The 22,808-nt window shown below is 43.6% G+C and overlaps 1 protein-coding gene across 1 annotated transcript; it reads left to right on the top strand.

Moving 5' to 3' along the window:
• Window positions 1-15,517: 15,517 nt before the first annotated feature.
• On the top strand, window positions 15,518-18,632 carry insyn1 (inhibitory synaptic factor 1). Its single transcript, XM_068015133.1, has 2 exons — window positions 15,518-15,879; window positions 17,070-18,632. The coding sequence occupies exons 1-2, from the start codon at window positions 15,727-15,729 to the stop codon at window positions 17,829-17,831; spliced, it is 915 nt and encodes a 304-aa protein (XP_067871234.1). The 5' UTR covers window positions 15,518-15,726; the 3' UTR covers window positions 17,832-18,632.
• Window positions 18,633-22,808: the final 4,176 nt, after the last annotated feature.

Genomic DNA, 22,808 nt, shown 5'->3' with positions numbered 1-22,808 from the left:
GGTATACCCACAGTGCTGTTATGAATGGAGTTCCAGGATTTTGACCCAGCGACAGTGAAGGAACGGCGATATAGTTCCAAGTCAGGATGGTGTGTGACTTGGAGGGGAACTTGCAGGTGGTGGTGTTCCCATGTATTTGCTGCCCCTGTCCTTCTAGTTGGTAGAGGTCGCGTGTTTGGAAGGTGCTGTCTAAGGAGCCTTGGTGCATTGCTGCAGTGCATCTTGTAGATGGTACACACTGCTGCCACTATGCGTCGGTGGTGGAGCGAGTGAATGTTTTTTAGACGGGGTGTCAATCAAGTGGGCTGCTTTGTCCTGGATGGTGTCGAGCTTCTTGAGTGTTGTTGGAGCTGCACCCATCCAGGCAAGTGCAGAGTATTCCATCACACTCCTGACTTGTCCCTTGTAGATGGTGGACAGGCTTTGGGGAGTCAGGAGGTGAGTGACTCGCCGCAGGATTCCTAGCCTTTGACCTGCTCTTGTAGCCACGGTATTTATATGGCTACTCCAGTTCAGTTTCTGGTCAACGGTAGCCCCTAGGATGTTGATAGTGGGGGATTCAGCAATGGTAATGCCGTTGAATGTCAAGGGGAGATGGTTAGATTCTCTCTTGTTGGAGATGGTCATTGCCTGGCACTTGTGTGGCGCGAATGTTACTTGCCACTTATCAGCCCAAGCCTCGATATTGTCCAGGTCTTGCTGCATTTCTACACGGACTGCTTCAGTATCTGAGGAGTCACGAATAGTGCTGAACATTGTGCGATCATCAGCGTACATCCCCACTTCTGACCTGATGATTGAAGGAAGGTCATTGATGAAGCAGCTGAAGATGGTTGGGCCTAGGACACTACCCTGAGGAACTCCTGCAGTGATGTCCTGGAGCTCAGATGATTGACCTCCAACAATCACAACCATCTTCCTTTGCGCAAGGTATGACTCTGGCCTGCAGAGAGGTTTCCCCCTGATTCCCATTGACCTCTGTTTTGCTAGGGCTCCTTGATGCCATACTCAGTCAAATGCTGCCTTGATGTCAAGGGCAGTCACTCTCACCTCACCTCTTGAGTTCAGCTCTTTTGTCCATGTTTGAACCAAGGCTGTAATGAGGTCAGGAGCTGAGTGGCCCTGGCGAACCAAAATGAGCGTCACTGAGCAGATAATTGCTAAGCAAGTGTCGCTTGATGGCACTGTTGATGACACCTTCCATCACTTTACTGATGATTGAGAGTAGGCTGATGGGGCGGTAATTGGTCGGGTTGGACTTGTCCTGTTTTTTGTGTACAGGACATACTTGGGCAATTTTCCACATTGCAGGGTAGATGCCAATGTTGTCGCTGTACTCGAACAGCGTGGCTAGGGGCGCGGCAAGGTCTGGAGCACAGGTCTTCAGTACTATTGCCGGAATATTGTCAGGGCCCATAGCTTTTGCAGTATCCAGTGCCTTCAGTCGTTTCTTGATATCACGCGGAGTGAATTGAATTGGCTGAAGTCTGGCATCTGTGATGCTGGGGACTTCAGGAGGAGGCTGAGATGGATCATCAACTTGGCACTTCTGGCTGAAGATTGTTGCAAATGCTGGGCTCCCCCATCATTGAGGATGGGGATATTTATGACGCCACCTCCTCCAGTTCATTGTTTAATTGTCCACCACCATTCACGGCTTGATGTGGCAGGACTGCAGAGCTTAGATCTGATCTGTTGATTGTGCGATCGCTTAGCTCTGTCTATCACATGCTGCTTACGCAGTTTGGCACGCAGATAGTCCTGTGTTGTAGCTTCACCAGGTTGGCACCTCATTTTGAGATATGCCTGGTGCTGCTCCTGGCATGCCCTCCTGCACTCTTCATTGAACCAGGGTTGGTCTCTTGGCTTGATGGTAATGGTAGAGCGGGGGATATGCCGGGCCATAAGGTTACAGATTGTGGTTGAGTACAATTCTGCTGCTGCTGATGGCCCACAGCGCCTCATGGATGCCCAGTTTTGCATTGCTAGATCAGTTCGAAATCTATCCCATTTAGCACGGTGGTAATGCCACACAACACGATGGAGGGTATTCTCAATGTGAAGGTGGGACTTCGTCTCCACAAGGACTGTGCGGTGGTCACTCCTACCAATACTATCATGGACAGATGCATCTGCGGCAGGCAGATTGGTGAGGACGAGGTCAAGTATGTTTCCCCCTCTTGTTGGTTCCCTCACCACCTGCCACATACCCAGTCTAGCAGATATGTCCTTTAGGACTCGGCCAGCTCGGTCAGTAGTGGTGCTACCGAGCCACTCCTGGTAATGGACATTGAAGTCCCCCACCCAGAGTACATTTTGTGCCCTCGCCACCCTCAGTGCTTCCTCCAAGTGCTTTCAACATGGAGGAGTACTGACTCATCTGCTGAGGGAGGGCAGTAGGTGGTAATCAGCAGGAGGTTTCCTTGTCCATGTTTGATCTGATGCCATGTTACTTCATGGGGTCTAGAGTCGATGTTGAGGACTCCCAGGGCAACTCCCTCCCTACTGTATACCACTGTGCCACCACCTCTGGTGGGTCTGTCCTGCCGGTGGGACAGGACATACCCAGGGATGGTGATGGCAGTGTCTGGGACATTGTCTGTAAGGTATGATTCTGTGAGTATGACTATGTCAGGCTGTTGCTTGACTAGTCTGTGGGACAGCTCTTCCAATTTTGGCACAAGCCCCCAGATGTTAGTAAGGAGGACTTTGCAGGGTCGACAGGGCTGGGTTTGCCGTTGTCATTTCCGGTGCCTAGGTCGATGCCGGGTGGTCCATCCGGTTTCATTCCTTTTTATTGACTTTGTACCTGTTAGATACAACTGAGTGGCTTGCTAGGCCATTTCAGATGGCATGTAAGAGTCAACCACATTGCTGTGGGTCTGGAGTCACATGCCGGCCAGACAAGGTAAGGACAGCAGATTTCCTTCCCTAAAGGACATTAGTGAACCAAATGGGTTTTTACAACAATCGACAATGGTTTCATGGCCATCATTAGACTAGCTTTTAATTCCAGATTTATTAATTGAATTCAAATTCCACCTTCTGCTGTGGTGGGATTTGAACCCATGACCCCAGAGGAATACCCTGGGTCTCTGGGTTACTAGTTCAGTGACAATACCACTACGCCACCACCTCCCCCAGTACCTGACGTCTTCTCACTGGCATACTATGTTGCCGGCAGCGGGAAAGGTGGCAGACAGCCCACCTGCCTGGAGCTCAATTGAGCCACTTAAGACCCACTTCCTGCCTCTGCGGGCATTTTGCCTATGTCAGGAGGGTTCACTGCTGCATGGAGATATTGCCAGGTAAACCCTGGCGGCCTCCCAGCAGGCTCTGTGGTGGGGGGGAGCATCCTCCTTCTTAGGCACTCTTTGGCCCATGGCGGTGGGGGCTCTGATGGCAATAGGGTGCCTCCTGTCCTCAGTCTCTCACACATGCACGCACACACACACACACAGCCTGTATGTAGAAAAATAAAGGTGACATTCAGAAGGACACACTGGAATTACTTTTTGTCCAGCAGGTACTTGAAAAGCTATGCTAACAGTTCAATGTTGGAGAAAATAATGGACTGTTAACACATTCATGAATGGAAATATATTAAAAAACCATAATGGAGACCTTTGAAAAGTCAGCTTTTGTAAATTTACAAAATGGAAGAGTGGAGACATGTGGAAGAGTGGGATGTGGAGGCTTTATGCACATGAAAAAGGTGTTATACAGTAGGAAGTGCCTTGGTAATGTTATGAAGCATTCCATTATTATGATGGCTGTTGTAAATTGTAGGTAAGTGATGTGGTAATGGCACTTTTGGTAATAGCATTGCAGTTATTTCATATTTATGTAACCTTTATGATTCGGAATGTGAGCTACACGGCAAATCAGTTCACATTGCATATTCAGTAGGCTAAGTAGCTGTGATATTGCTACCAGCCTTTCATCTAACAACTGATTTCAATAAGTCCCCAATACTAATTCCACATGCAATTAAAAATGTTGACAGAATTGCCTCTATTAATGGACAAAGAAAAGTACTCAAATATATAATAAAAGCAAAATACTGCAGATACTGGAAATCTGGAATAAAAACAAGAAATGCTGAAAATACTCAGCAGGTCTGGCAGCTTCTGTGGAGAGAGAAGCAGAGTTAACGTTTCAGGTCTGTGACCTTTCATCAGAACTGGCAAAGGTTAGAAATGTCATAGGTTTTAAGCAAATAAAGTGGGGGTGGGACAAAAGGGAAGGTGTTGATAGGACAAGGTCACAGAGAATGACTGACAAGAAGCTCATGGAGCAAAGGCAAACGGTATGTTAATGGTGTGCTGAAAGCCAAAGCGTTAGTGCAGAGAGGGTGTAATGGACAGAACAATGAACAGCCCTGGCCCAAAGTACAAACATGAAAAAAGTGGGCAGGCACATGATTTTTAAAAAAATGAATGATGAAACAAGCTAAAATAAAATAGAAAGAAAAAAGAAAAAAAATAACTACAAATAAAAAGGGGGGCCCGTTATGCTCTGAAATTATTGAACAGTAGCTTGACATTCAGTGGTGGGATTATGGTTCGGGGGAGGTAGGAAGAAGTTTCTGAGAGTTGGCGCTGAGCCTCTGCAAGGTACAGGTCGCCAGACAACAACAGCACCACCCTTGTCTGCAGGTTTGATGATATTGTCAGGGTTGGACCTCAGAGAACAAAGTGCAGTAAGTTCAGAGGGAGACAGGTTAGAGTGAGTGGGGGAGGGGGGGGGGCAGAGAAATTGAGACGGCCGATGTCTCATCGACAGTTTTCAATGAAAAGATCAAGACTGGGTAACAGGCCAGAGGGAGGGGTCCAGGTGGAGGGAGAATGCTGGAGGCGGGTGAATGGGTCTGCTGGTCGGGGGTAGGATTGTTAAACAGGCAGATGGCCAGTCACAAAAATGAGGAAGCAAATGACAGTCTCTGACCCACAAATGTTTTATTAGCAATTCATCATCCAGTCCAAGCATCAGTTCCCACTATTTCCTTCTGGACAAACTCTCTGTCCAGAGGCAACTCCCCAACTAGGCAAAAACCCAGCCCTTAAATACAAAACTATAATGTGCATCACCTGCTCTCTATTAACATTGAAATGAGCCCTGTTTAATTAAAGGGACCAGCATTTTCAATATTGTGAAGGACTCCTGGTCAAAGAAGTGAGCGTGGAGGCGAAGGTGACGGAAGAAGAGCTCAACGTCGTGTCGAGCGCGAAATTCATTGAGGTGGGGGCGTAAGGGGATAAAACTGAGTCCTTTGCTGAGTACAGGACGCTCAGCGGCAAGAGAGGGGAAGGTCAGAGGGTAGAATGAATACACGGCAAGGGGTCAGATCAGAAGGGGTGGGATCAGAGGGAAGTGAAGGGGAAGAAGGATCTGGAGGGGCATTAATCCCCATCAGCTGCTGGAGCTTGCATTCCTTAACACCTGAAATGAAGAAAAAAAGTACTCAAATATATGCTGCTTGGGACAAGGACGAAAAAAACTGCCCAGCCCAGGAAACTTACCCCATCCAGATATGGTGTAGCCACAGAAAAAATTGACTCATCCACTCGGAGAAGCAAAAAGAAATAGATGTTGTTATTCTGTTGAATTTTTGTGCTTGTTGGACTCAGTTCCTGGGTAAATGTGGGGAGAACGCATACCAAATAATGCGCTTGGCCTATCCCGAATACGCTTATGAACACCTGCCTCAAAGGATCTCCCTTTTCTACAACTGACTGTAGGCCAAAGTTGGCCTCTTGCGCATTGCCGATTTTCATCACTCCAACATTAGCGGCCATGCTTTCAGCTGCCAAGGCGCTCAGCTCTGGAATTCACTTCCTAAACCATTCCATCTCTCTTCCTTTAAGATGCTCCTTAAAACCTATCTCTTTGACCAAGTGCTTGGTCACCTGTTCTAATATCTCCTTATTGGCTGAGAGTCAAATATTGTTTGATAATGCTCCTATGAAGTGCTTTGAGACATTCTACTATACAAGTTGTTGCAGCTTCATATTCTCAAAGCACCTTGCTTAACTAATAAACGTTAACTTATCTTTGAGGTCTGTATGTTAGCTTGTTTACAACTAATTGCATTCAAATACAAAGTAATTTTAATTGATCATTTTCCCTTGGCATCCCCTGCAAATTGGTACTGGTCTGGAAACAGACGGTCTAGCTGTCCTCTCCATTGGGTCATAGTACTTGGCCATGGGGTGGGGCAACTCATAACTGAACATGGAGCTGCATATTTGTTGTTGCCCATTTTTCAGATCTTTAATCCAGTATTTCCCATTCTCTTACTACCCATCATTCCTCTGGTGGGGGCAGAGCTGACATTTAGAGATAAGCCATTCAGGGGTGATGTCAGGAAGCACTCCTTCACACAAAGGATAGTGGAAATCTGGAACTCTCTTCCTCACAAAATGCTGTTAATGCTGGGGCGGGGTGGGGGGGGGGGAGCGGGTGGTGGTGGGGGTCAACTGAAAATTTCAAAACGGAGATGGCTAAATTTTGTCAGACAATGGTTACTGAGCCAATGCAGGTAGCTGGAGTTGATATATAGATCAAACATAGTTTAATTGAATGGTGGAACTGACTCTAGGGGCTGGATTGTCTACTCCTGTTCCTAAATCCTACCTGATCATAGACCTCCATGAAGGCCCCTCCATCACCAGCTATGAGGCAATCTGACAGAGGCTCACTCTCTCCCTCTGAGGGATCCTCCTGGCCTCTTCTATGCCTCTCTGAACCATTTGATAGAGGTGCTCAGTAATGAGGCAGAGGTAGGAGACACTACAGTTAGCCTCCCTGCCGCAAGGATAGGCAAAGGGAAAATTGGCCAGGGCTTTCCCGCCTCCCCACTCATCCCCACCACCCTCCTGCTCACTGGAAGAACAAAGTGGGGAAGCTTGAAATGTCTTTTTCACACAGAAGGTTATTGAAGGGGGAGAAAATTTGTGTGGAGCATAAATACTGACATAGAGAAGGCCTGTTTCTGTGTACTACACACTATGTAATTTGATGTTGTTATGGTCAAGTGAGGAGGGGTTAAAGGGCTTTCCTCTTTTCCCTCTCCTTGTTAGACCACAACAGGTTTAATTCTTTCTTAAAGTCGATGTACTGGCCAATTCAGTAGGTGTTTGATTGGTTCTTGTTTTGATCATAGCAAGTAAGTAATCAGACAGGTTTTCTTGAATTTAGCAAAGAAAGAGGTTAACTTTATTGTACTTAAACCAAACTAGTAAAAATAATAAATAATGTGCCAACTTTCACCCCCACACACACTGGAGGTTTATATACACACATAAATAGGTTACAGAGCGGAGAAAGGTAGATCGATTGAGTTAGACTCCATTAAAAGAAAATGTATACAGTCTGTGGAGTTTGCTGATTTGGCTGGCTTCCAGCTGAATTCAGTGATCCCAAGGCTTTTAGTTTGAAGACTGGTTTGGTGGGTCTCTTGGAGATAGTGATGCAGATGATTTCCTTCAACAGGTTTCTGATTGTAGCCGGAGTATGCAAAGGTGGTCAGTCAACGAGCAGATTTTGAAAGCTTTCAAGCTGGAATGGAGAGAGAGGGGGACCCCCACTTAGGGTCTGCTCATGTCAGAGTCCAGTTGCTTCTCCTCTAATGCAGAGAAAAACACCAGCTTAAAACCACAGATAGGGAGGGGATTGTTACATGACAGCCACTCAGTCATTCAAACATAACAGTTAGCAGCATTTCTCTGTTTGCTGAGAGAACAGGCAGTTCCTTTAAACTTCCTGGGTCTTGGTTCTTGCTGGGAAATGTAGACATTTTGTCTCTCTCCTCACAAGCATTGCAGTGTAGGATTCAGTGTTGCAAATTAAGTGATCATCTTAAGCTGAAAGGATGACTTCGCTGACAGCTTGCCTTTTCAAAATATCTTTTCAAAAAATATAAAATCAGATCTCCAGTCAGTGGATTAAAGAAAATTATCATTCAACAAAACACATTGGCATAACAATGTAACGGTGGAATGCTTTACCTGAGATAGCAATTGAATCAGAGATTTTGATTTAAAATGGAATTGGATGGGTACTTGTAAAGGAAAGTATATAGGATATGGGGAAATACCAGGGAATGGAAGTACAGTAGATAGCTCTTGCTGAAGACCAACACTGACACAGGCATCACTGAAAGTTAACATCAGGTACAGCAAGCAATTAGGACGGCCTTTATTGCAAGGAGTTTGGAATATAAGAATAAGGAAAGCTTGCTGCAATAAGTCTTTGTTGAGACCACACCTGGAATACAGTGTCTAATTTTGATATCCTTACCTAACGAAGGATATATTTGCCTTAGTAGGTGCAGGAAAGGAACACTAGATTAATTTCTAGGATGATGGAGTTGGCGTATAAGGAGAGATTGAGTAGAGTGGGCCTATATTCTCTGGAGTTTGGAAGAATGAGAGGTGATCTCATTGAAATGTATAAAATTCTTAGAGGGCTTGACAGAGTAGATGCTGAGAGGCTGGTTCCCCCTGGCTGGGGAGTCTAGTCATAGGCTCAGGATAAAGGACTGATCATTTGGGACTGAGATGAGGAGAAATTTCTTCAGAGTGTTGTGAACATTTGGAATTTTCTATCCCATAGGGCTGTGGATGCTCAATCGTTCAGTATATTCAAGATAGAAATTAATAAATTTTTGGACACTAAGGGGATCAAGGGATATAAGGATAGTGCGGTGATGTGAAGTTGGGGTTGAGGATCAGCCATGATCTTATTGAATGTTGGATCAGGAATGAGGGGCCAAATGACCTACTCCTGCTCCTATTTATTATGTTCCAATGTAGGTATGAGGCCCGAATGGCTTTCGTCTTGGTGCTACAATTTTATGATCTATGAAATATTGTTGAGCTTATGTTTTAATGTTTTAGTATGATGCCACCTCCAATTCATGGATTAGAGCTGAGGTTATTGAAAAAAAAAAATTGCTGCTTTGTATTCTTGACCTTGTGGCTTGAGATTGTGTAGTAATCTACACTGAATTAAACCTTTGACTGTTTCCCTTCCTATTTTAAATTACTGTTAACCATGTATCAGGTTAGGGGACTGAGTAGCTTCCTTTTATAAAGGAGTTCTCTCTGGTGTCCTGGCTAATATTTATCCCTCAATCAACATCACTAAAACAGATGATCTGCTGTGAGATCACATTGCTGTGTGTGGGAGCTTGCTGTGCACAATTTGGCTGCTGTTTCCTACATTACTACACTTCAAAAGTACTTGATTGGTTGTAAAGCACTTTGGGATGCCATGAGGTTGTGAAAGATGCTATATAAATGCAGTGTTACAACTGGGTGAGGAGGGGGTCTCAGTCTGCCGTCTTGCCCCTTTCCTGGTTTGGCCATAAAGAGTTTATATTTTCAAACACATTGATTTCAGCTTACCCCCTCAGTGAGTCCTTTGCTCACTGCACTCTAATTGTAATTGCAAATTAACCAATCAGACAAGTTTTCTTAGGTTTAAACAAGAAAAATGTAAGTTTATTAGCCATATCACTCTAACTTGGTTAAAACTACTAAAGTGACGCAAACCTGCTGGCATGCACACAAGAGAAACACACACACAAATAGATACAGAGGGGATGAAAGAATTAGGAGGGGGTGGGGGTGGTTGAAGTAGAATTCGTAATAAAGGAAATTCAGTTACTGGGTGGAAATGTCCTTGATAAAAGCCAAAGTCTTGGAGTTTTCACTGGGCCAGGTGTACAATTTCCAACTTGCTTCTCTGGCACCAGAAGGCACCAGAAGCCTGAAGAGGTGCTCTGTCTTGAGGCTTAAGTTGCTGTCATGCAAGACTATGCTGGAGAGAGAGAGAGAGAGAGAGCGAGACAGGGAGAGAGAACAAGTTCTGTGCAATGTCCAGTAAAAAAAAGTTTCAGTCGTGTCCCAAATGACGAAATTAATATGTTTCCATTTGGCAGCTGTGATTTCCATCACAGCAGATTCTGTTCTTTATAAGTTAGATCTTGGCTTGGAAACAATTCTGACATCCTGGATGACTCTCCTCTCTCCCTCATAGTGTCATGCCCATGCAATGTGAACTTAAGAACTATAAAATGAACTTATGAAGTAAACCTGGAACAGGAACTTTTCTTGTATAACAAAATGGAGTCAAGAGGTCAGGTGACCTTTCCTTTCCTGCCAATACACATAAAAATACAAGAACCCTGAGCTAATTTTCACACCTGGACATGTCTTGGAGAAGTCACTAAAATACAAATGACCTTTCTGGAGTGATATGGCTAATAAACTTACATCCCTGAGAAATCATTAAAAATGCAAATGATCCTTTCTGTGGTGATGGTTGCTTCTCTCCATCTGATTGGGTTGACAATACTGTTGCAGACTTTTTGACCCCAAACTCAAATTCCAAAGAATGGGTGTGGAAAAACTCTGCTTCATCAAGGTGGGATGAGAATGAATGACATCCGGACTCCATTGTCTAACAATGGTCTCACCATCAGAAACCATTTATGAGGGCTATGGAAAGAGAAAGTATGGTCACGTGACAGAAACTAGGTTTCTGATTAGGAGCTTTAATAAAGGTATATTCTGGGCAGACAAAGGAGATCCATCGATGCCATCAAAGAGAAAGGTCCCTGCCTAAGATTACCAGTTTTGAACTACATGTTGAGCCTTGAACTCCCTACCTGAGAAGTCGTACCAAGACTTCGCCATTGACCCTTGGCTGAAATATAACAGGAGTAGTCTGCAACAGCGCATCCGTCTTCCTGAACCTCCCAAGTCTTTCTTCAGTGAACAAGAGAAAATATTACAGCCCTGCACCATTGCAGGTCTTCACCCCGGGGAAATGTTCGACAGAGAACTCTTTACAAATCATCATACCTAACACATGTTATCTTTATAATCTTTGCCTTTTTTTGAGTGTGTGTGTATCTGTATGAGTGTGAGAGTGGGCCTTGTTGTGAATATTTCTAGTGTTGTATAATAAACATTTATCTTTCTTTTAAACTTGTTGTTTATCTGTTCTTGACAATTAAAGCACTCCGGTTAAAAACACTCTTTTAAAAAAAAATGCTGTCTTCAGTCAATCAAGAGGTGCAAAAGAGGGAACCATCCCTATCGTCTCTCACTTGTCTGTAACAAGCAACTGGGGGCTGCTTGAGTCCTATTTTCACTGGAAATAATTCCACAGCACAAAATTCCCCCCAAGCTGGGAGAAGGACTACCTCACTCAAATACAAGCTGGTAAGAAATGTTATGCTTAGTGTCTACAACAACATTGCAATTTTACTCGTGAAGATGTCATCTATTTGGTATATCTAGTTACATTATTTGCAGGTCCTAAAAGACACATTTAGGATTTTAACTGAAGTACAGAGCAGACGAAGTCTCCAAAAAGATGCTAATGATGTTGTTGTTCATAACAAGTGAAAAGATGTCTTATCTTCATAAGGCTAGCAAGCATGTTAGACTGATGAAAGAGGCTATCCTGCTAAAGCTAAGGTTGTGCTTATGAGTTGTAAAGTGAGAAGCCTAAACTACATCAAACCTAATATTGGAAGGATTATTACTGGCTGGAGGTGCAGAGAGTTCCTAATAATCATGTCCCTCAGATCAGAGAGCATAAAATTCACTAAAAGAAATATATCTGTCAGCTGCTATCTCCACACCATGGGGGAGGAAAATTGGAAAGCATTGCACACCATGGGAGTTGCTATTGAAAGCATCCAACCCATAAGCTTCAACAAATTAATGTTGTAAGTGATGGCATTTTACCCAGACTTGTACAATGCCCTGGATCAATGCTCTTAAAAAAGGACATTTTGAACTAATGCACTTATTATCAGCCTAAAGAAGGTGTTATTGGTCTCCAGAGCTACACAACAAAGACAATTGGCGACCACTGAGGTCCTCACAGTTGTCGCTATAATCTTGTACAGCTGGGTCCCCAGGGTGTTCCGACACAAAAGAAAGAGTGCTCCTGAAACGAAAGCTTCAAGAAGTTGCACTTTTCACTCTGAACATTTATTTTATGAGTTGTGACTTTTCTTGAACCTAACTCTCAAGGGCATGAAACTTCAGTCTTAAAAGCAGCCTAAATTGTGCACAGACTGTGATATTTACAACATTTTCAGAATATCACTGCAAGACAGTGGACTGCACATTCTTATTTTATCCAATATATTTATTATCAGTCTGCATTTGTTCAATTAAAGGCATAACGTATTTCTGATTCACTCCCTTTATTCATATTCCTGGAAGGTTTGTAATGTTTAACCATATTCGTATTGCACTTATTGAATTTGGGGTGCCTTGTGGGATTAGCATACTACATCTCAACACTACTATTCTATATTGTTACGAGCAACGCTTTTTGACACTGTTCTCAGTAAGCCAGAGGAGGCACTGTTTTATAAAGATCATGGGATGGAAATTCATCTGGGTGATTGCGCAAAATGGGCTGTATCAGATCAAGCCACCACCCCTCCCCTGCCTTATACGCAGCTCCTGATATTCAGTTCCATGGCAGTTAATTAAGTTAAATATAAGGTGCTGTGTAGCCGATCCAATACAGCACATTTTGCACCATCACCTGAGAATTTCTAGCCCTGTGTGCTTTGCATGATATAAACATCATACCATGCAAAATACAATTATTACTGTTGTGTTAAAATGCAGGTAGGTGTTCTTTTACTGTTGCTAATTTTAATTGCTATTAACATTGGGTTGTGTCATTTAAGAGGCTGCAGATATTCTGGCTCTAGTACACATGAATTAGGAGCAGGAGTAGGCTGCTCGGCCCCTCAAGCCTGCTCTGCCATTGAACAAGATAATGGTTGATCTGATTGTAACCGCAACTCCACATTCCCGCTTACCCCCGATAACCTTTCACCCCCTTGCTTATCAAGAATCTATCTACCTCTGCCTTAAAAATATTCAAAGACTCTGCTTCCACTGCCTTTTGAGGAAGAGAATTCCAAAGACTCGCAACAGTATTTTGGGTTCCTAGATAAGTTCCTGTTACTTTGCACCTTTTTTTTTAAAATGAGACACTGTGCGGCAATCTGATGTATGTTGGACAGAAAGTGCATGCATACCCATAAAGATTTAAAAATGTTAAAAATGTAACTCTGCCCCCATGGCAGAGATTATGTGACTTTATAACAAAAGGATTATCCACAAAATGTTACGGGGGGAAATGTGATGTGGAAAGTGTTACAGGAGGAAGTTAAGTGCCACATTTTAAAGGAACTGTACCCCATACTCCAGACCTTTAATATGTAGATAGATATATGTATTAAGGGCATTGTTATATTAAGATATCAGTTGAATACCATTTTTGAGCACTACAGTCCGACTGTTGTTTAAGTATGCTTGGCCTGGTAGCACTCTTGTTTGAGTCAGAAGCTTTTTTGATTGAAGTCCTCTAATGCGATATTCCTCGCACTTTCAGCAATTTGCCACGCACAAGAATAAAAAATACCAAAACCTAAACATCTAAGGACATGTTTAACTAACGGTAGATGCCCTGCTACAGCAAATCTCGGCTGACACTCTCCAGTGCAGTACTGAGGAAGTGCTGCACCGTCCGGGGCCTCCTCTTTCGCATGAGATGTTAAACCCCCAGGTCTCGTCTGCCTTCTCAGCCGCGAAAAGACCTCAAAGCACGACTGGAAAGCAAAACAGGGGAGTTCTCAACAGCCACGTCCTTCTGCACCAGAGCGGCTGTTAAATACAGCAACTCGCTTCGGGCTCTCCTGATCGAGATCACAGCGGTCAGTATTGGTCCACTCCAGAACCAACACATCGATTCAGCTGCACAACCTCTCTCCGAACCGCCAACCAGAACTGGGAAAGGAGGAAACAAATAGAATTGTTAAACTAAGTCAACGCGAGCGTCAGTCCCTCTAGTGGCTGATGCGAGAGCGAATTGTTATCGTCTGGGCATTTGCTCAGTTTCTGAACACTGGCGACGGGATAAAAAAAAAAGGAAAATTACAAAATTTCTGGCGCATTTGACTCCACTGATTTATAGAAAATACTCCCAGCTTCAATAAAACAGCAACAATTAAATATCTCGGTAAATTCTTCAGCAACAATTATTTAACAGGCTGATGCATTAGCTAGACCGGGCAAACTGCGACACTTGCAAATTATTGGGAATCTATTTTAAAATGTAAAGTTACAACTTTGGGTGCAAAACCAATTAGTGGATACGGAGTGTCAGAGTGCAGTGTGGTCAATTTCTATGTCTGTAACTCGCCTAGAGAGGGAGTTCGTCATTTTTCTTTTGGCTTTGCTTAATGTGATAGGGATTCTTCCATATAAAATGTTTTAAAAAATGAAGCAGTTGTCTTAAAATGCAGTGGAGACTTTCCACGCTACGCCCTCAGTTGTGGGTCAGGCAGGCACTGAATGGAGTAGCAATAAATAAATTACAGGGTTTTTTTTGGCAATGTAATTGTTAGTGGAGAAAGAAGAACGTTTGTCCCTCTCTCTCTCTCTGCCTTGCAAAAGGATTTGATCAGATCGGTTCCACTCGAGTGGTCTACACACTGACGCAACGCAACGGGGAGCATGGCTGATGAAACAGCGCCGGGTTCTTCAGCATCTCGGAGACACTGCAAAGCAAATCCAGAATGACCATCTCTGTTATTTCACACGACCTGCTCTGATTGGGATTTCCAAATGGGAGGTTGATGGGGCGAGGTAAGCGTGCTTGAAGCATTATTTTTTTTAAAAAATCTGTATAAATGCACGCTGGCTGCATATTGTATTCAAAATTGATGCATGGTTCGTTTTATTTTCTCCTTAAGATGTGTGTGTATGTGTTTTTCACCCCTCTGCAGCTGGTGGATCGAGCTAATGCAGGGCAGTTGGACGCATGCTCGCAGCAGTTTCGATGATGTTCGTGAGAATTAATTTCGCCCCTCCACCTAAAAAAATGTAGATATGCTGAGAGTTAGATAAGGCAAGCATAGAGAGAGAGAGAGAGAGAGAAGGGCTTGGCTTCAGCAAGCTTACCTCATCATGCTTTGCCTCTCTCTGCATGGTGACTATCTGTAATCTGCTGTTAAAAGTGCATGCGATCTCCCTGTGCAGCCAGCTAGGGGAAGCTGGAAGGGATTTGGTTATATATAGATGCATCTACATTGCATTTCTGATGCTTGTTTGGTGAGTGTTTTCCAGGACGCTTGGGCAGAGGAGTGCCTCAGTGCCAGATGTGTAATGATGGTTAATGGTCTGCGCTTTCTGATGTGGCTCTGTTCCAGGGTTAACGCGAGGGGGAAGCAAGGAAGCATCCAGGATGCCTGAGATAACCTTTTGAGATGTGGTTGGCCATGAATTTCCAAGCACAAAGTTGTCCAAGCTCTTCCGCAGATGCGCAGGCGCCGGGCTACCGAACAAGCACCTCTTAATTGTGCAGCGAGTAGAGGAAGGGACATACATTTTCATCTATATACCCATTTTACAGAGGGAGGGTCCGGGGGGGAGGAAAGACTGATCGGTGCAAACTTCTGATCAGAGAGAAGCTCCCCTCCAATCATCAGCACCCAGTTTGTGTCATGTAAAAGAGAGAGAGAGAGATCCCCGGGCAAGGTTGCTCCTGGCGTTAGTGTGAAGATGGTGAGTCCTCCCCTTGTGTGCCAGACACGGCTAACTCCACGGAGAATCAGCGAGAGAAACGGCGAGGAGAATGGACGGCGTGGGCCGCCACTTCCCAGCTCTCTAAATAATGTCATCGAGGGACAGCTCTCCCAAGAAAAGGAGTGAAATCTCAGCTCGGACCCCCGTGAAAGAGGTGATCAGAAGTCGCATGAAGATGGTCATTGACCAGCTCGAAGTTATCCTGCAGGAGCTGAAAGAAGTGGCGAAAGAACTGAAGGAGGTAACACAAAAAATCTTTTTTTTTCTTCTCGCTTGTTTTATTTTTGTTCCTGCGGAATAACTGGCCCAGACCGTCCCTATTTACCATTAATAAGAGTAATACCCTATCTGCATTCTCAATGCATCTCAGTCTCAAAAGAAGAAGGGCTGAGCTATTTTGCATGTTATGTATGCAATGTTAACATTGCAAAGACACAGGCACAATGTTGTAGGTCGGGCTTGAGATTTGACAAGGAGGGCGAAGCTAAGCTGGAACAAGGGAGTAGGTGCCAGCCTTGGTCAGAACTAACCAATTTTGTCCCTCTGTGTGTGTGTGTGTGTGTCTGGTGCTAAACTTTGTCCATCTCTTGTGGTGGTGCCGGCTTAAGGACAGGGGTGCAAGTTGCAAAGCCCCAGTTCCTTTTGGACTGCTGCAGAGCCTGGTGCCTGATCCATCGCCGACTTTGAGCAAATTCTGGCCAGAACACCGGAGAAAGGGATATACATTCCTTGCCAATCTGTGATCCCCTCACTACCAGATAGTATTGACCAGATATTCTTGATACCAACCTCCATCAGAAATACAGCATATTTCAAGATAACAAGCGCAATCTCATTCAGGTACCCCTGCCTCCCACCTAATAATATCACATTTCATATCAATTCATCTCGTTCATAACTGTTTAGGGCGCCTCTCCGTCCGGTACCCTTTCACATTCTGTTTCCCAGACACGGTTTTTGCATCTTTGCCACGAAACACTTTCATTTATTTTAAATCAGTTGATTGTTTTCCAGTAAACACGCGTTTAACGGTGATACACACGCAAGATAAATCCTGCTTCTGGCAGCAGGCGGGATGGTTTCTGAGGATTTATGCTACCTAGAGCCTTGTCACCACTTCTAACTATGGTTGTGTGCATTTGTCAAATGTCCCCTTTCCTGAATTAATCGTGATTGATTGACGCCCGTGTATCAAAGTCTTGACATTAATATGCAGCCTCGTATTGTTAACCAACTGCCATTAGTTATCAAGGAAGACATTCATTGGGAAATATGCACCGTTACAACGGGGGAAAGGTTTAATGCTTAATCCTTGGATTACATTGACAGCCCTCTCCAATCCAAGTTAGTTAAAGATGCATTTTTATCAGTTGGTATTTGTAGGGTTTGATTTATTGAATATTTTCAAAGCCCCTTGCTTTCCCGTTGTAGGTAGTGAAACAAATCGACAAAGTGACATCTGATTTTGATTTTGAGTTGGAGCCGGATGATTGGACTATTGCCACAATGAGTAGCACCTCCAGTAGTGACACTGCAAGGAACCACGACAAATGTGGGACTTTGTCTGACTACGGGCAGCTGGGATTCCTGACTCCAGACATCCTCTCGGACAGCTGGGAATTCTGCTCTTTCCTGGAGCTGCCAGCGGAGGGGAGCAAGGTTGAGGCGGGAGGGGATGACAAGGATGTGCCCCACACTCCATCGGAGCCGGACTACAGGTTGATGAACGGAGGGTTAATTCCGAACGGGCCCGAGGGCTGTGCCCCAGACTCGTCCAGTGAGGAGACTATCAGCAGTGCCCCCAGCCACAAGCCCCTTCCGAGGACCTCGGGCACCAGGGAGAGAGTGCGTTTCAGCGACAAAGTCCTCTATCATGCATTGTGCTGCGACGATGATGATGATGAGGAGGAGGAGCAGACTAACACGGCCACCACGAGTGCTGCCACAACCACTAATGACAGTCACGAGAGGGCTGGCGGTGCAGCATCTAAAGCAGCATCCTCATCATTTGTCTCCAAACCACGTCACCACTGCCAACAGCCCACAGTGACAGCCAAAGGCAATCCCACCACCAGGAAAAAAATCATGAGGAATAACAGCACACAGACAGTGTCCCACAAAAGCACTCAGACGCTCCTGTCATATGGGTCCTCTAAAACACAACAGAATTCAAAGAAAGAAGACGCAAAGTAGCCACCGCCACTCCTCGCACCCCCCTCACCACCCACTCCACACCCTCCCCTGCCCCTGCCCCAGATGGAAAACTGCTTGACTACCTATCGGCATCATGAGGCTCAGGGATTTTCAATAAAATAAAAAGAAATGTTTTACAGAAAAGGTAGATTCCAAAATTTTGCACCCATTGACTAATTGCATAAAAATGCACTTTAAGAATCTACTTTTTTTTTAAGCTTTATTTTATCTGGTACCTTCAAGATTGTAGGAGGCTTTTATTTTTGTCTTAAGTCGCAGTATTTAATCTTGCCTGAGTACTGTGCCTGTAAATAGAGCGTGCTTCCAAGCAAGCCTTTCTGTCTCTGTGCTCTGCTTCTCCTGGCAATGTCCTACAGTTGATAATGGGTTTCACTTTTTTTTTTGTTATTTCCAAAGTAATTAAATCTGTCCCAATTTAATTGGTTCTTTTTAAAGAGTTCCAGCTGCTGAATATTTTGGCACATTGCTGATCATTAACCTATTTCAGAAGATCTTACATCCATGCAAGTGGACTAGATAAAACCACAATGAATGGAGAAAATTCATGCACCATTCTTTAAATGAATTACATCATTTGAATGAACTGAAAAATCTGAATCTTGTGCATAAAATGCTTCTATAATATTCAGAGGGTGACTTAACCCATTGAGTGCTATCTAACTTTATCCTGAAGTACACTTGGGGATTGCCCTAACCGACACAAAACCAACAGTCTGTAATGTTATCATTTTACATATCAGATAAAGGATAGAGCAGTGTTTTAAATAAAGACAGAGTATTTTGTCCCTACAAGTTTTTTTTTGAAAGACACTGTGAAGCAGTATGCTTGGAAAAAAGTTTACATGTTTGATTTGTAATTCATATTGTATGGTTTGTTTAACACAAAACATTGACTCATTTGATGCAATAAATTAGTGTCTACTTTATCTAATACATCATGAGTTTCAAGGTTAATTTAAGGAAAAAGCACAGGGTTATGGATAACATGTAACTCACCCAACAGTGCAAGAATTGTCACACAGGAAATGATCATTAACATAAAAGCAAGAAGGAAAAAGCTGCCTGAAAGTAATACTCTCCCAACATCAAAAATATGAATCAATTTTAGTAAGATCAGTGACAGCAACATGTATTTACACTAAAGAACTTACTGTGATATACTTGGAGTAAGTTGCTGTTGTATATGGACAGAAACATGCAATTCTGCTGAGGGGGAGCTATGTCTGTTTGCTATGGCATGTCTGTTTAAGGCCATAATGTCTCATCAATGCAATTGTTTTTTAAAATCTTTTTTGAAACCGGGAAGAAATGGCTTTTTCTGTGTGGCAGTGAAATTAGCCTGTGTGATAGACATGTTTTAAAAAAATATATTTAAAGGTTCAGATGCCATTGTTCTATATTTTTCAAAGATGCTTTGTTAATTTTGATATTTAGAGGATCATAATTATGTATGTGAGCCAACCAAAATTCGCAGCTGTGAAGGAATACATTGTAGACTGGCAGCATTATATTGTGCTTTCTAGAATTCTAGTTTAAAGATTGGGTGAAGAGCTTTACACCCACAGGATGAGTGGAATAGTATGTCACCTGTGCAAAAGATCATTACTTGGTGCTTGTGTACAGTGGGTCTTGCACACTCATGTTTGAACTTTCAGGCCTTACTATGTTTTTTTAGAACATTACAGCGCAGTACAGGCCCTTCGGCCCTCGATGTTGCGCCGACCTGTGAAACCATCTGACCTACACTATTTTTCTACTGTCTTGACGCTTTTTCTTAAGAGTAAAATCTGCTATGCATTCTGCTACGCAGGAAGTTGACTACATTGCCCCCAGAAAGCAAATAATGGAATTGTTGATGCCAATTATGAGCCACTAGGAAATCAATTATAGAAAATAACGGCTGACCGTGAATTAATTAGAACAGCAATGAAAGGATTCACTCCTTATCAACATTTTTTAGTGTCCAGAATTGGATCAGTGTCTCAAATTCATTAAGAAGTTCGGGTATAAAGTTAGTAAATTTTCTTCCAGCGTAAGGTTTTCACTGTTGTCAATGGGTGCAGGCCAGCATTACATTTGATATGGAGATTTTCTGATGGTATGTTCAGATAAGTTGAGCGAAATGTCATAGAATAAAGAATACAATGTTCTGAATAAGAACTGAAGTTATTCAAATGTGTAAGTATTTCTGATGTTATTTGTGCAATAATGGCAGGATCGGCGATAATGCCAAGTCATTCTTAAAGATGAAATGTATCTATTTTAAATTGTCATTCAGTTCATGGCATCTGTATGCTTATTGATATCTCTCAGTGCTAGCTTGCTCCTGTGTTCTACGATTTTAAAATTGCTGGTCAGGGGACCGGAAATATTTTTGTGGAGAATTTACAGAAATCAATTATACTCTCCAGCAGTATGTCTTGGGAAGTGGCAGTGAGGCAGCTGGCCCAATTTATGTCATCGTGACATCACTGAAATGGGGTTTCTATATAAAATTTCTGCTCCGGGCTCCCTATGACCAGCTGTCATGTAGCATAAAGCAGAGACAAAGAAAGACTGAGAGACACCAGCAAGTACATAGACATTAAAGGATTATGTAGTAGTCCAAACTGATGGCATTTCCTGTTTAACAGATCAAGGGGTAATGTGATATCTTGTAAAGTTGTGTGCACCGTGCACACTTTGATTTGCTAACCACAGAGTGATTAATCCCAGAACTACCCTCGATCTGTCTGCTATTAGTTTATAATTCTATACCTATATCACAGGTTCCATTTTGCAATAAGGAAGCTTCAGCTAATTAAAGCTGGACTGTTGTCTTTGACATATATAATATCAGTAAGATGATAATGTTACTAGTGCAAGAATCATGACTTGATATAAATAAAAGATAGGAAGCTTTAGCCGAACTTACAGAATCATAGAATAGTACAGCACAGAAGGTGGCCATTTGGTCCATTAAGTCTGTGCCAGCTCCTTTGAAGAGCAATCTGGTTAGTCCCACTCCCTTACTCTTTCCCCATATCCTTGCAATTTTTTTCCCCTTCACATGTTTCCACAAATACCTCTTGAAAGTTATTACTGAATCTGTATCCACCATTCTATCAGGGCATGCATTCCAAATCCTTACTATTCGCTGTATAAAAAAGTATTTCCTCATGTCACCTCTGGTTCTTTTGTAAATTACTTTAAATCTGTGCACTCTGGTTAGCAGTTATCTCGCCATTGGGAACTGTTTTTCTTTATTTACTCGATCAAAACTCTTCATGATTTTATCAATTGTCCTCTTAGCCTTCTCTGCTCTAAGGAGAAACGACCCCACCTCCTCCAGTCCCTCCACATAACTGCAGGCCCTTATCCCTGGAACCCTTCTAGTAAATCTCTGTTGTACCATCTCCAAAGCCTTCACCTCCTTCCAAAAATGTGTTGCCAGAACAGGACACAATACTTCAGCTGGGGTCAAGTTAGCGTTTTTTGTATACGTTTAGCAAACTTCCTGGCTTTTATACTCTATGGGCTGGATTTTGTGCTGGAGACTGGCTCCCGGAGCCTGGCCGAAAAGGCGGCGCGAACCCTGCCCCTGCCTTTTCTTGCTCGCCCTTCCCCGCAACCCGGTGCAATTCTCCGGTCTTTTAAAATCAAAATTTCAGGAGGTGGGATCCCCGTCCCTTTAAAGTCTTTAAAGGGACAGGGATTTCGCCTGCAAGAGCAGCTGGCCAATCAGAGGGCTGGCAGCTCAGCAGTATCGGTAGCACCACCGGAAGCAGGTACTTCAGAGGCCTCGGAGCCAGGCCCAATGCTGGCACCCTGGAACAGAGGTAGGTGAGACAGGGTCACCGGGACCAGTCTGGAAGGCCCCGGTGAGGGGGAGTGGTTGTGCAGTCCATGGGGAGGGGGTCAGGGGGGTGTTAAAGTTGTTCCTAGTGGGGGTCCTCCACTGGTAAGATCCCAGTGGGGGTGGGAAGAGGCCCTTAATTGGGTGTTAATAGGCCTCAATTGGCCTCTGGGCAGGAAGTTGTCCCCCACCACCCCCCCCCCCCGCCACCTGAAGCAATTTTCCATGCCCCCACGCCTCTTACCCCAGGGGACCCCATAAAATACCGGCCAGTGTCTCTATTTATAAAGCCAAGGATTCCATATGCTTTATTAACTGCTTTGTTTGTCTGTCTGGCCACCTTCAGAGGTTTGTGCACAAACTCCCCCGGTTCTTACAATTTTAAAGCGGGTGCATCATTTAGTACGTGTTGCTTCTCCTCATTCTTCCTACCAAACTGTATCACCTCACACTTTTCTGAGTTAAATTTCATATGCCACGTGTCTGCCCATTCCACCAGCCTGTCTATATCCTCTTGAAGTCTATTACTATTTTCCTCACTGTTTACTGCACTTACAAGTTATGTGTCACCTGCAAATTTCAAAATTGTGCCCTGTACCCCCAAGTCCATGTCATTAATGTACATCAGTGGTCCTCGTACTAAATCTCTTCAGCAACAATGATTCATGATTGCTTTCCCCCAATAGGTTAATTCTGTATTTAATAATAATTCTAATCGTTAGTTTTCTTACGGATTTGCAATTTGTGCCTGGATATAAATGGTTTTACATTAGTTCCTACAGTACATTCGAGAACAATCTAGCTGCTGGGATCTTTTGGAGGTATGTAACTTTTAAAATAATACTTTAAGTTCTGTGTACAATTTTTGTTGTGCCATGCAGCTGGTATATATTGAGAATGGAGTGTTGGGTTTATGTCTTTCTCGATTTAAGTTTTGTAAGTACTTTGAAAGTCTTCAGTCACTGTGCTATCACGCAGCATGGAGTAGTGGACCTACCATGATCTGATAGATTGTATGGGGATTGAGGATGGGGTTACAGTTACAGTGCAAGTCCATCGATCCAGAGGACAGGTCATCAATGCTCACGTGGTGCATGCTGACAGATGATGACCATAGGCTT

The sequence above is a fragment of the Heterodontus francisci genome, chromosome 35, assembly GCF_036365525.1.
Source record: "Heterodontus francisci isolate sHetFra1 chromosome 35, sHetFra1.hap1, whole genome shotgun sequence".
Lineage (NCBI taxonomy): Eukaryota > Metazoa > Chordata > Chondrichthyes > Heterodontiformes > Heterodontidae > Heterodontus > Heterodontus francisci.
Note: the sequence above shows the minus strand (reverse complement) of the source record. Positions and strands in the feature narration are given on the sequence as shown.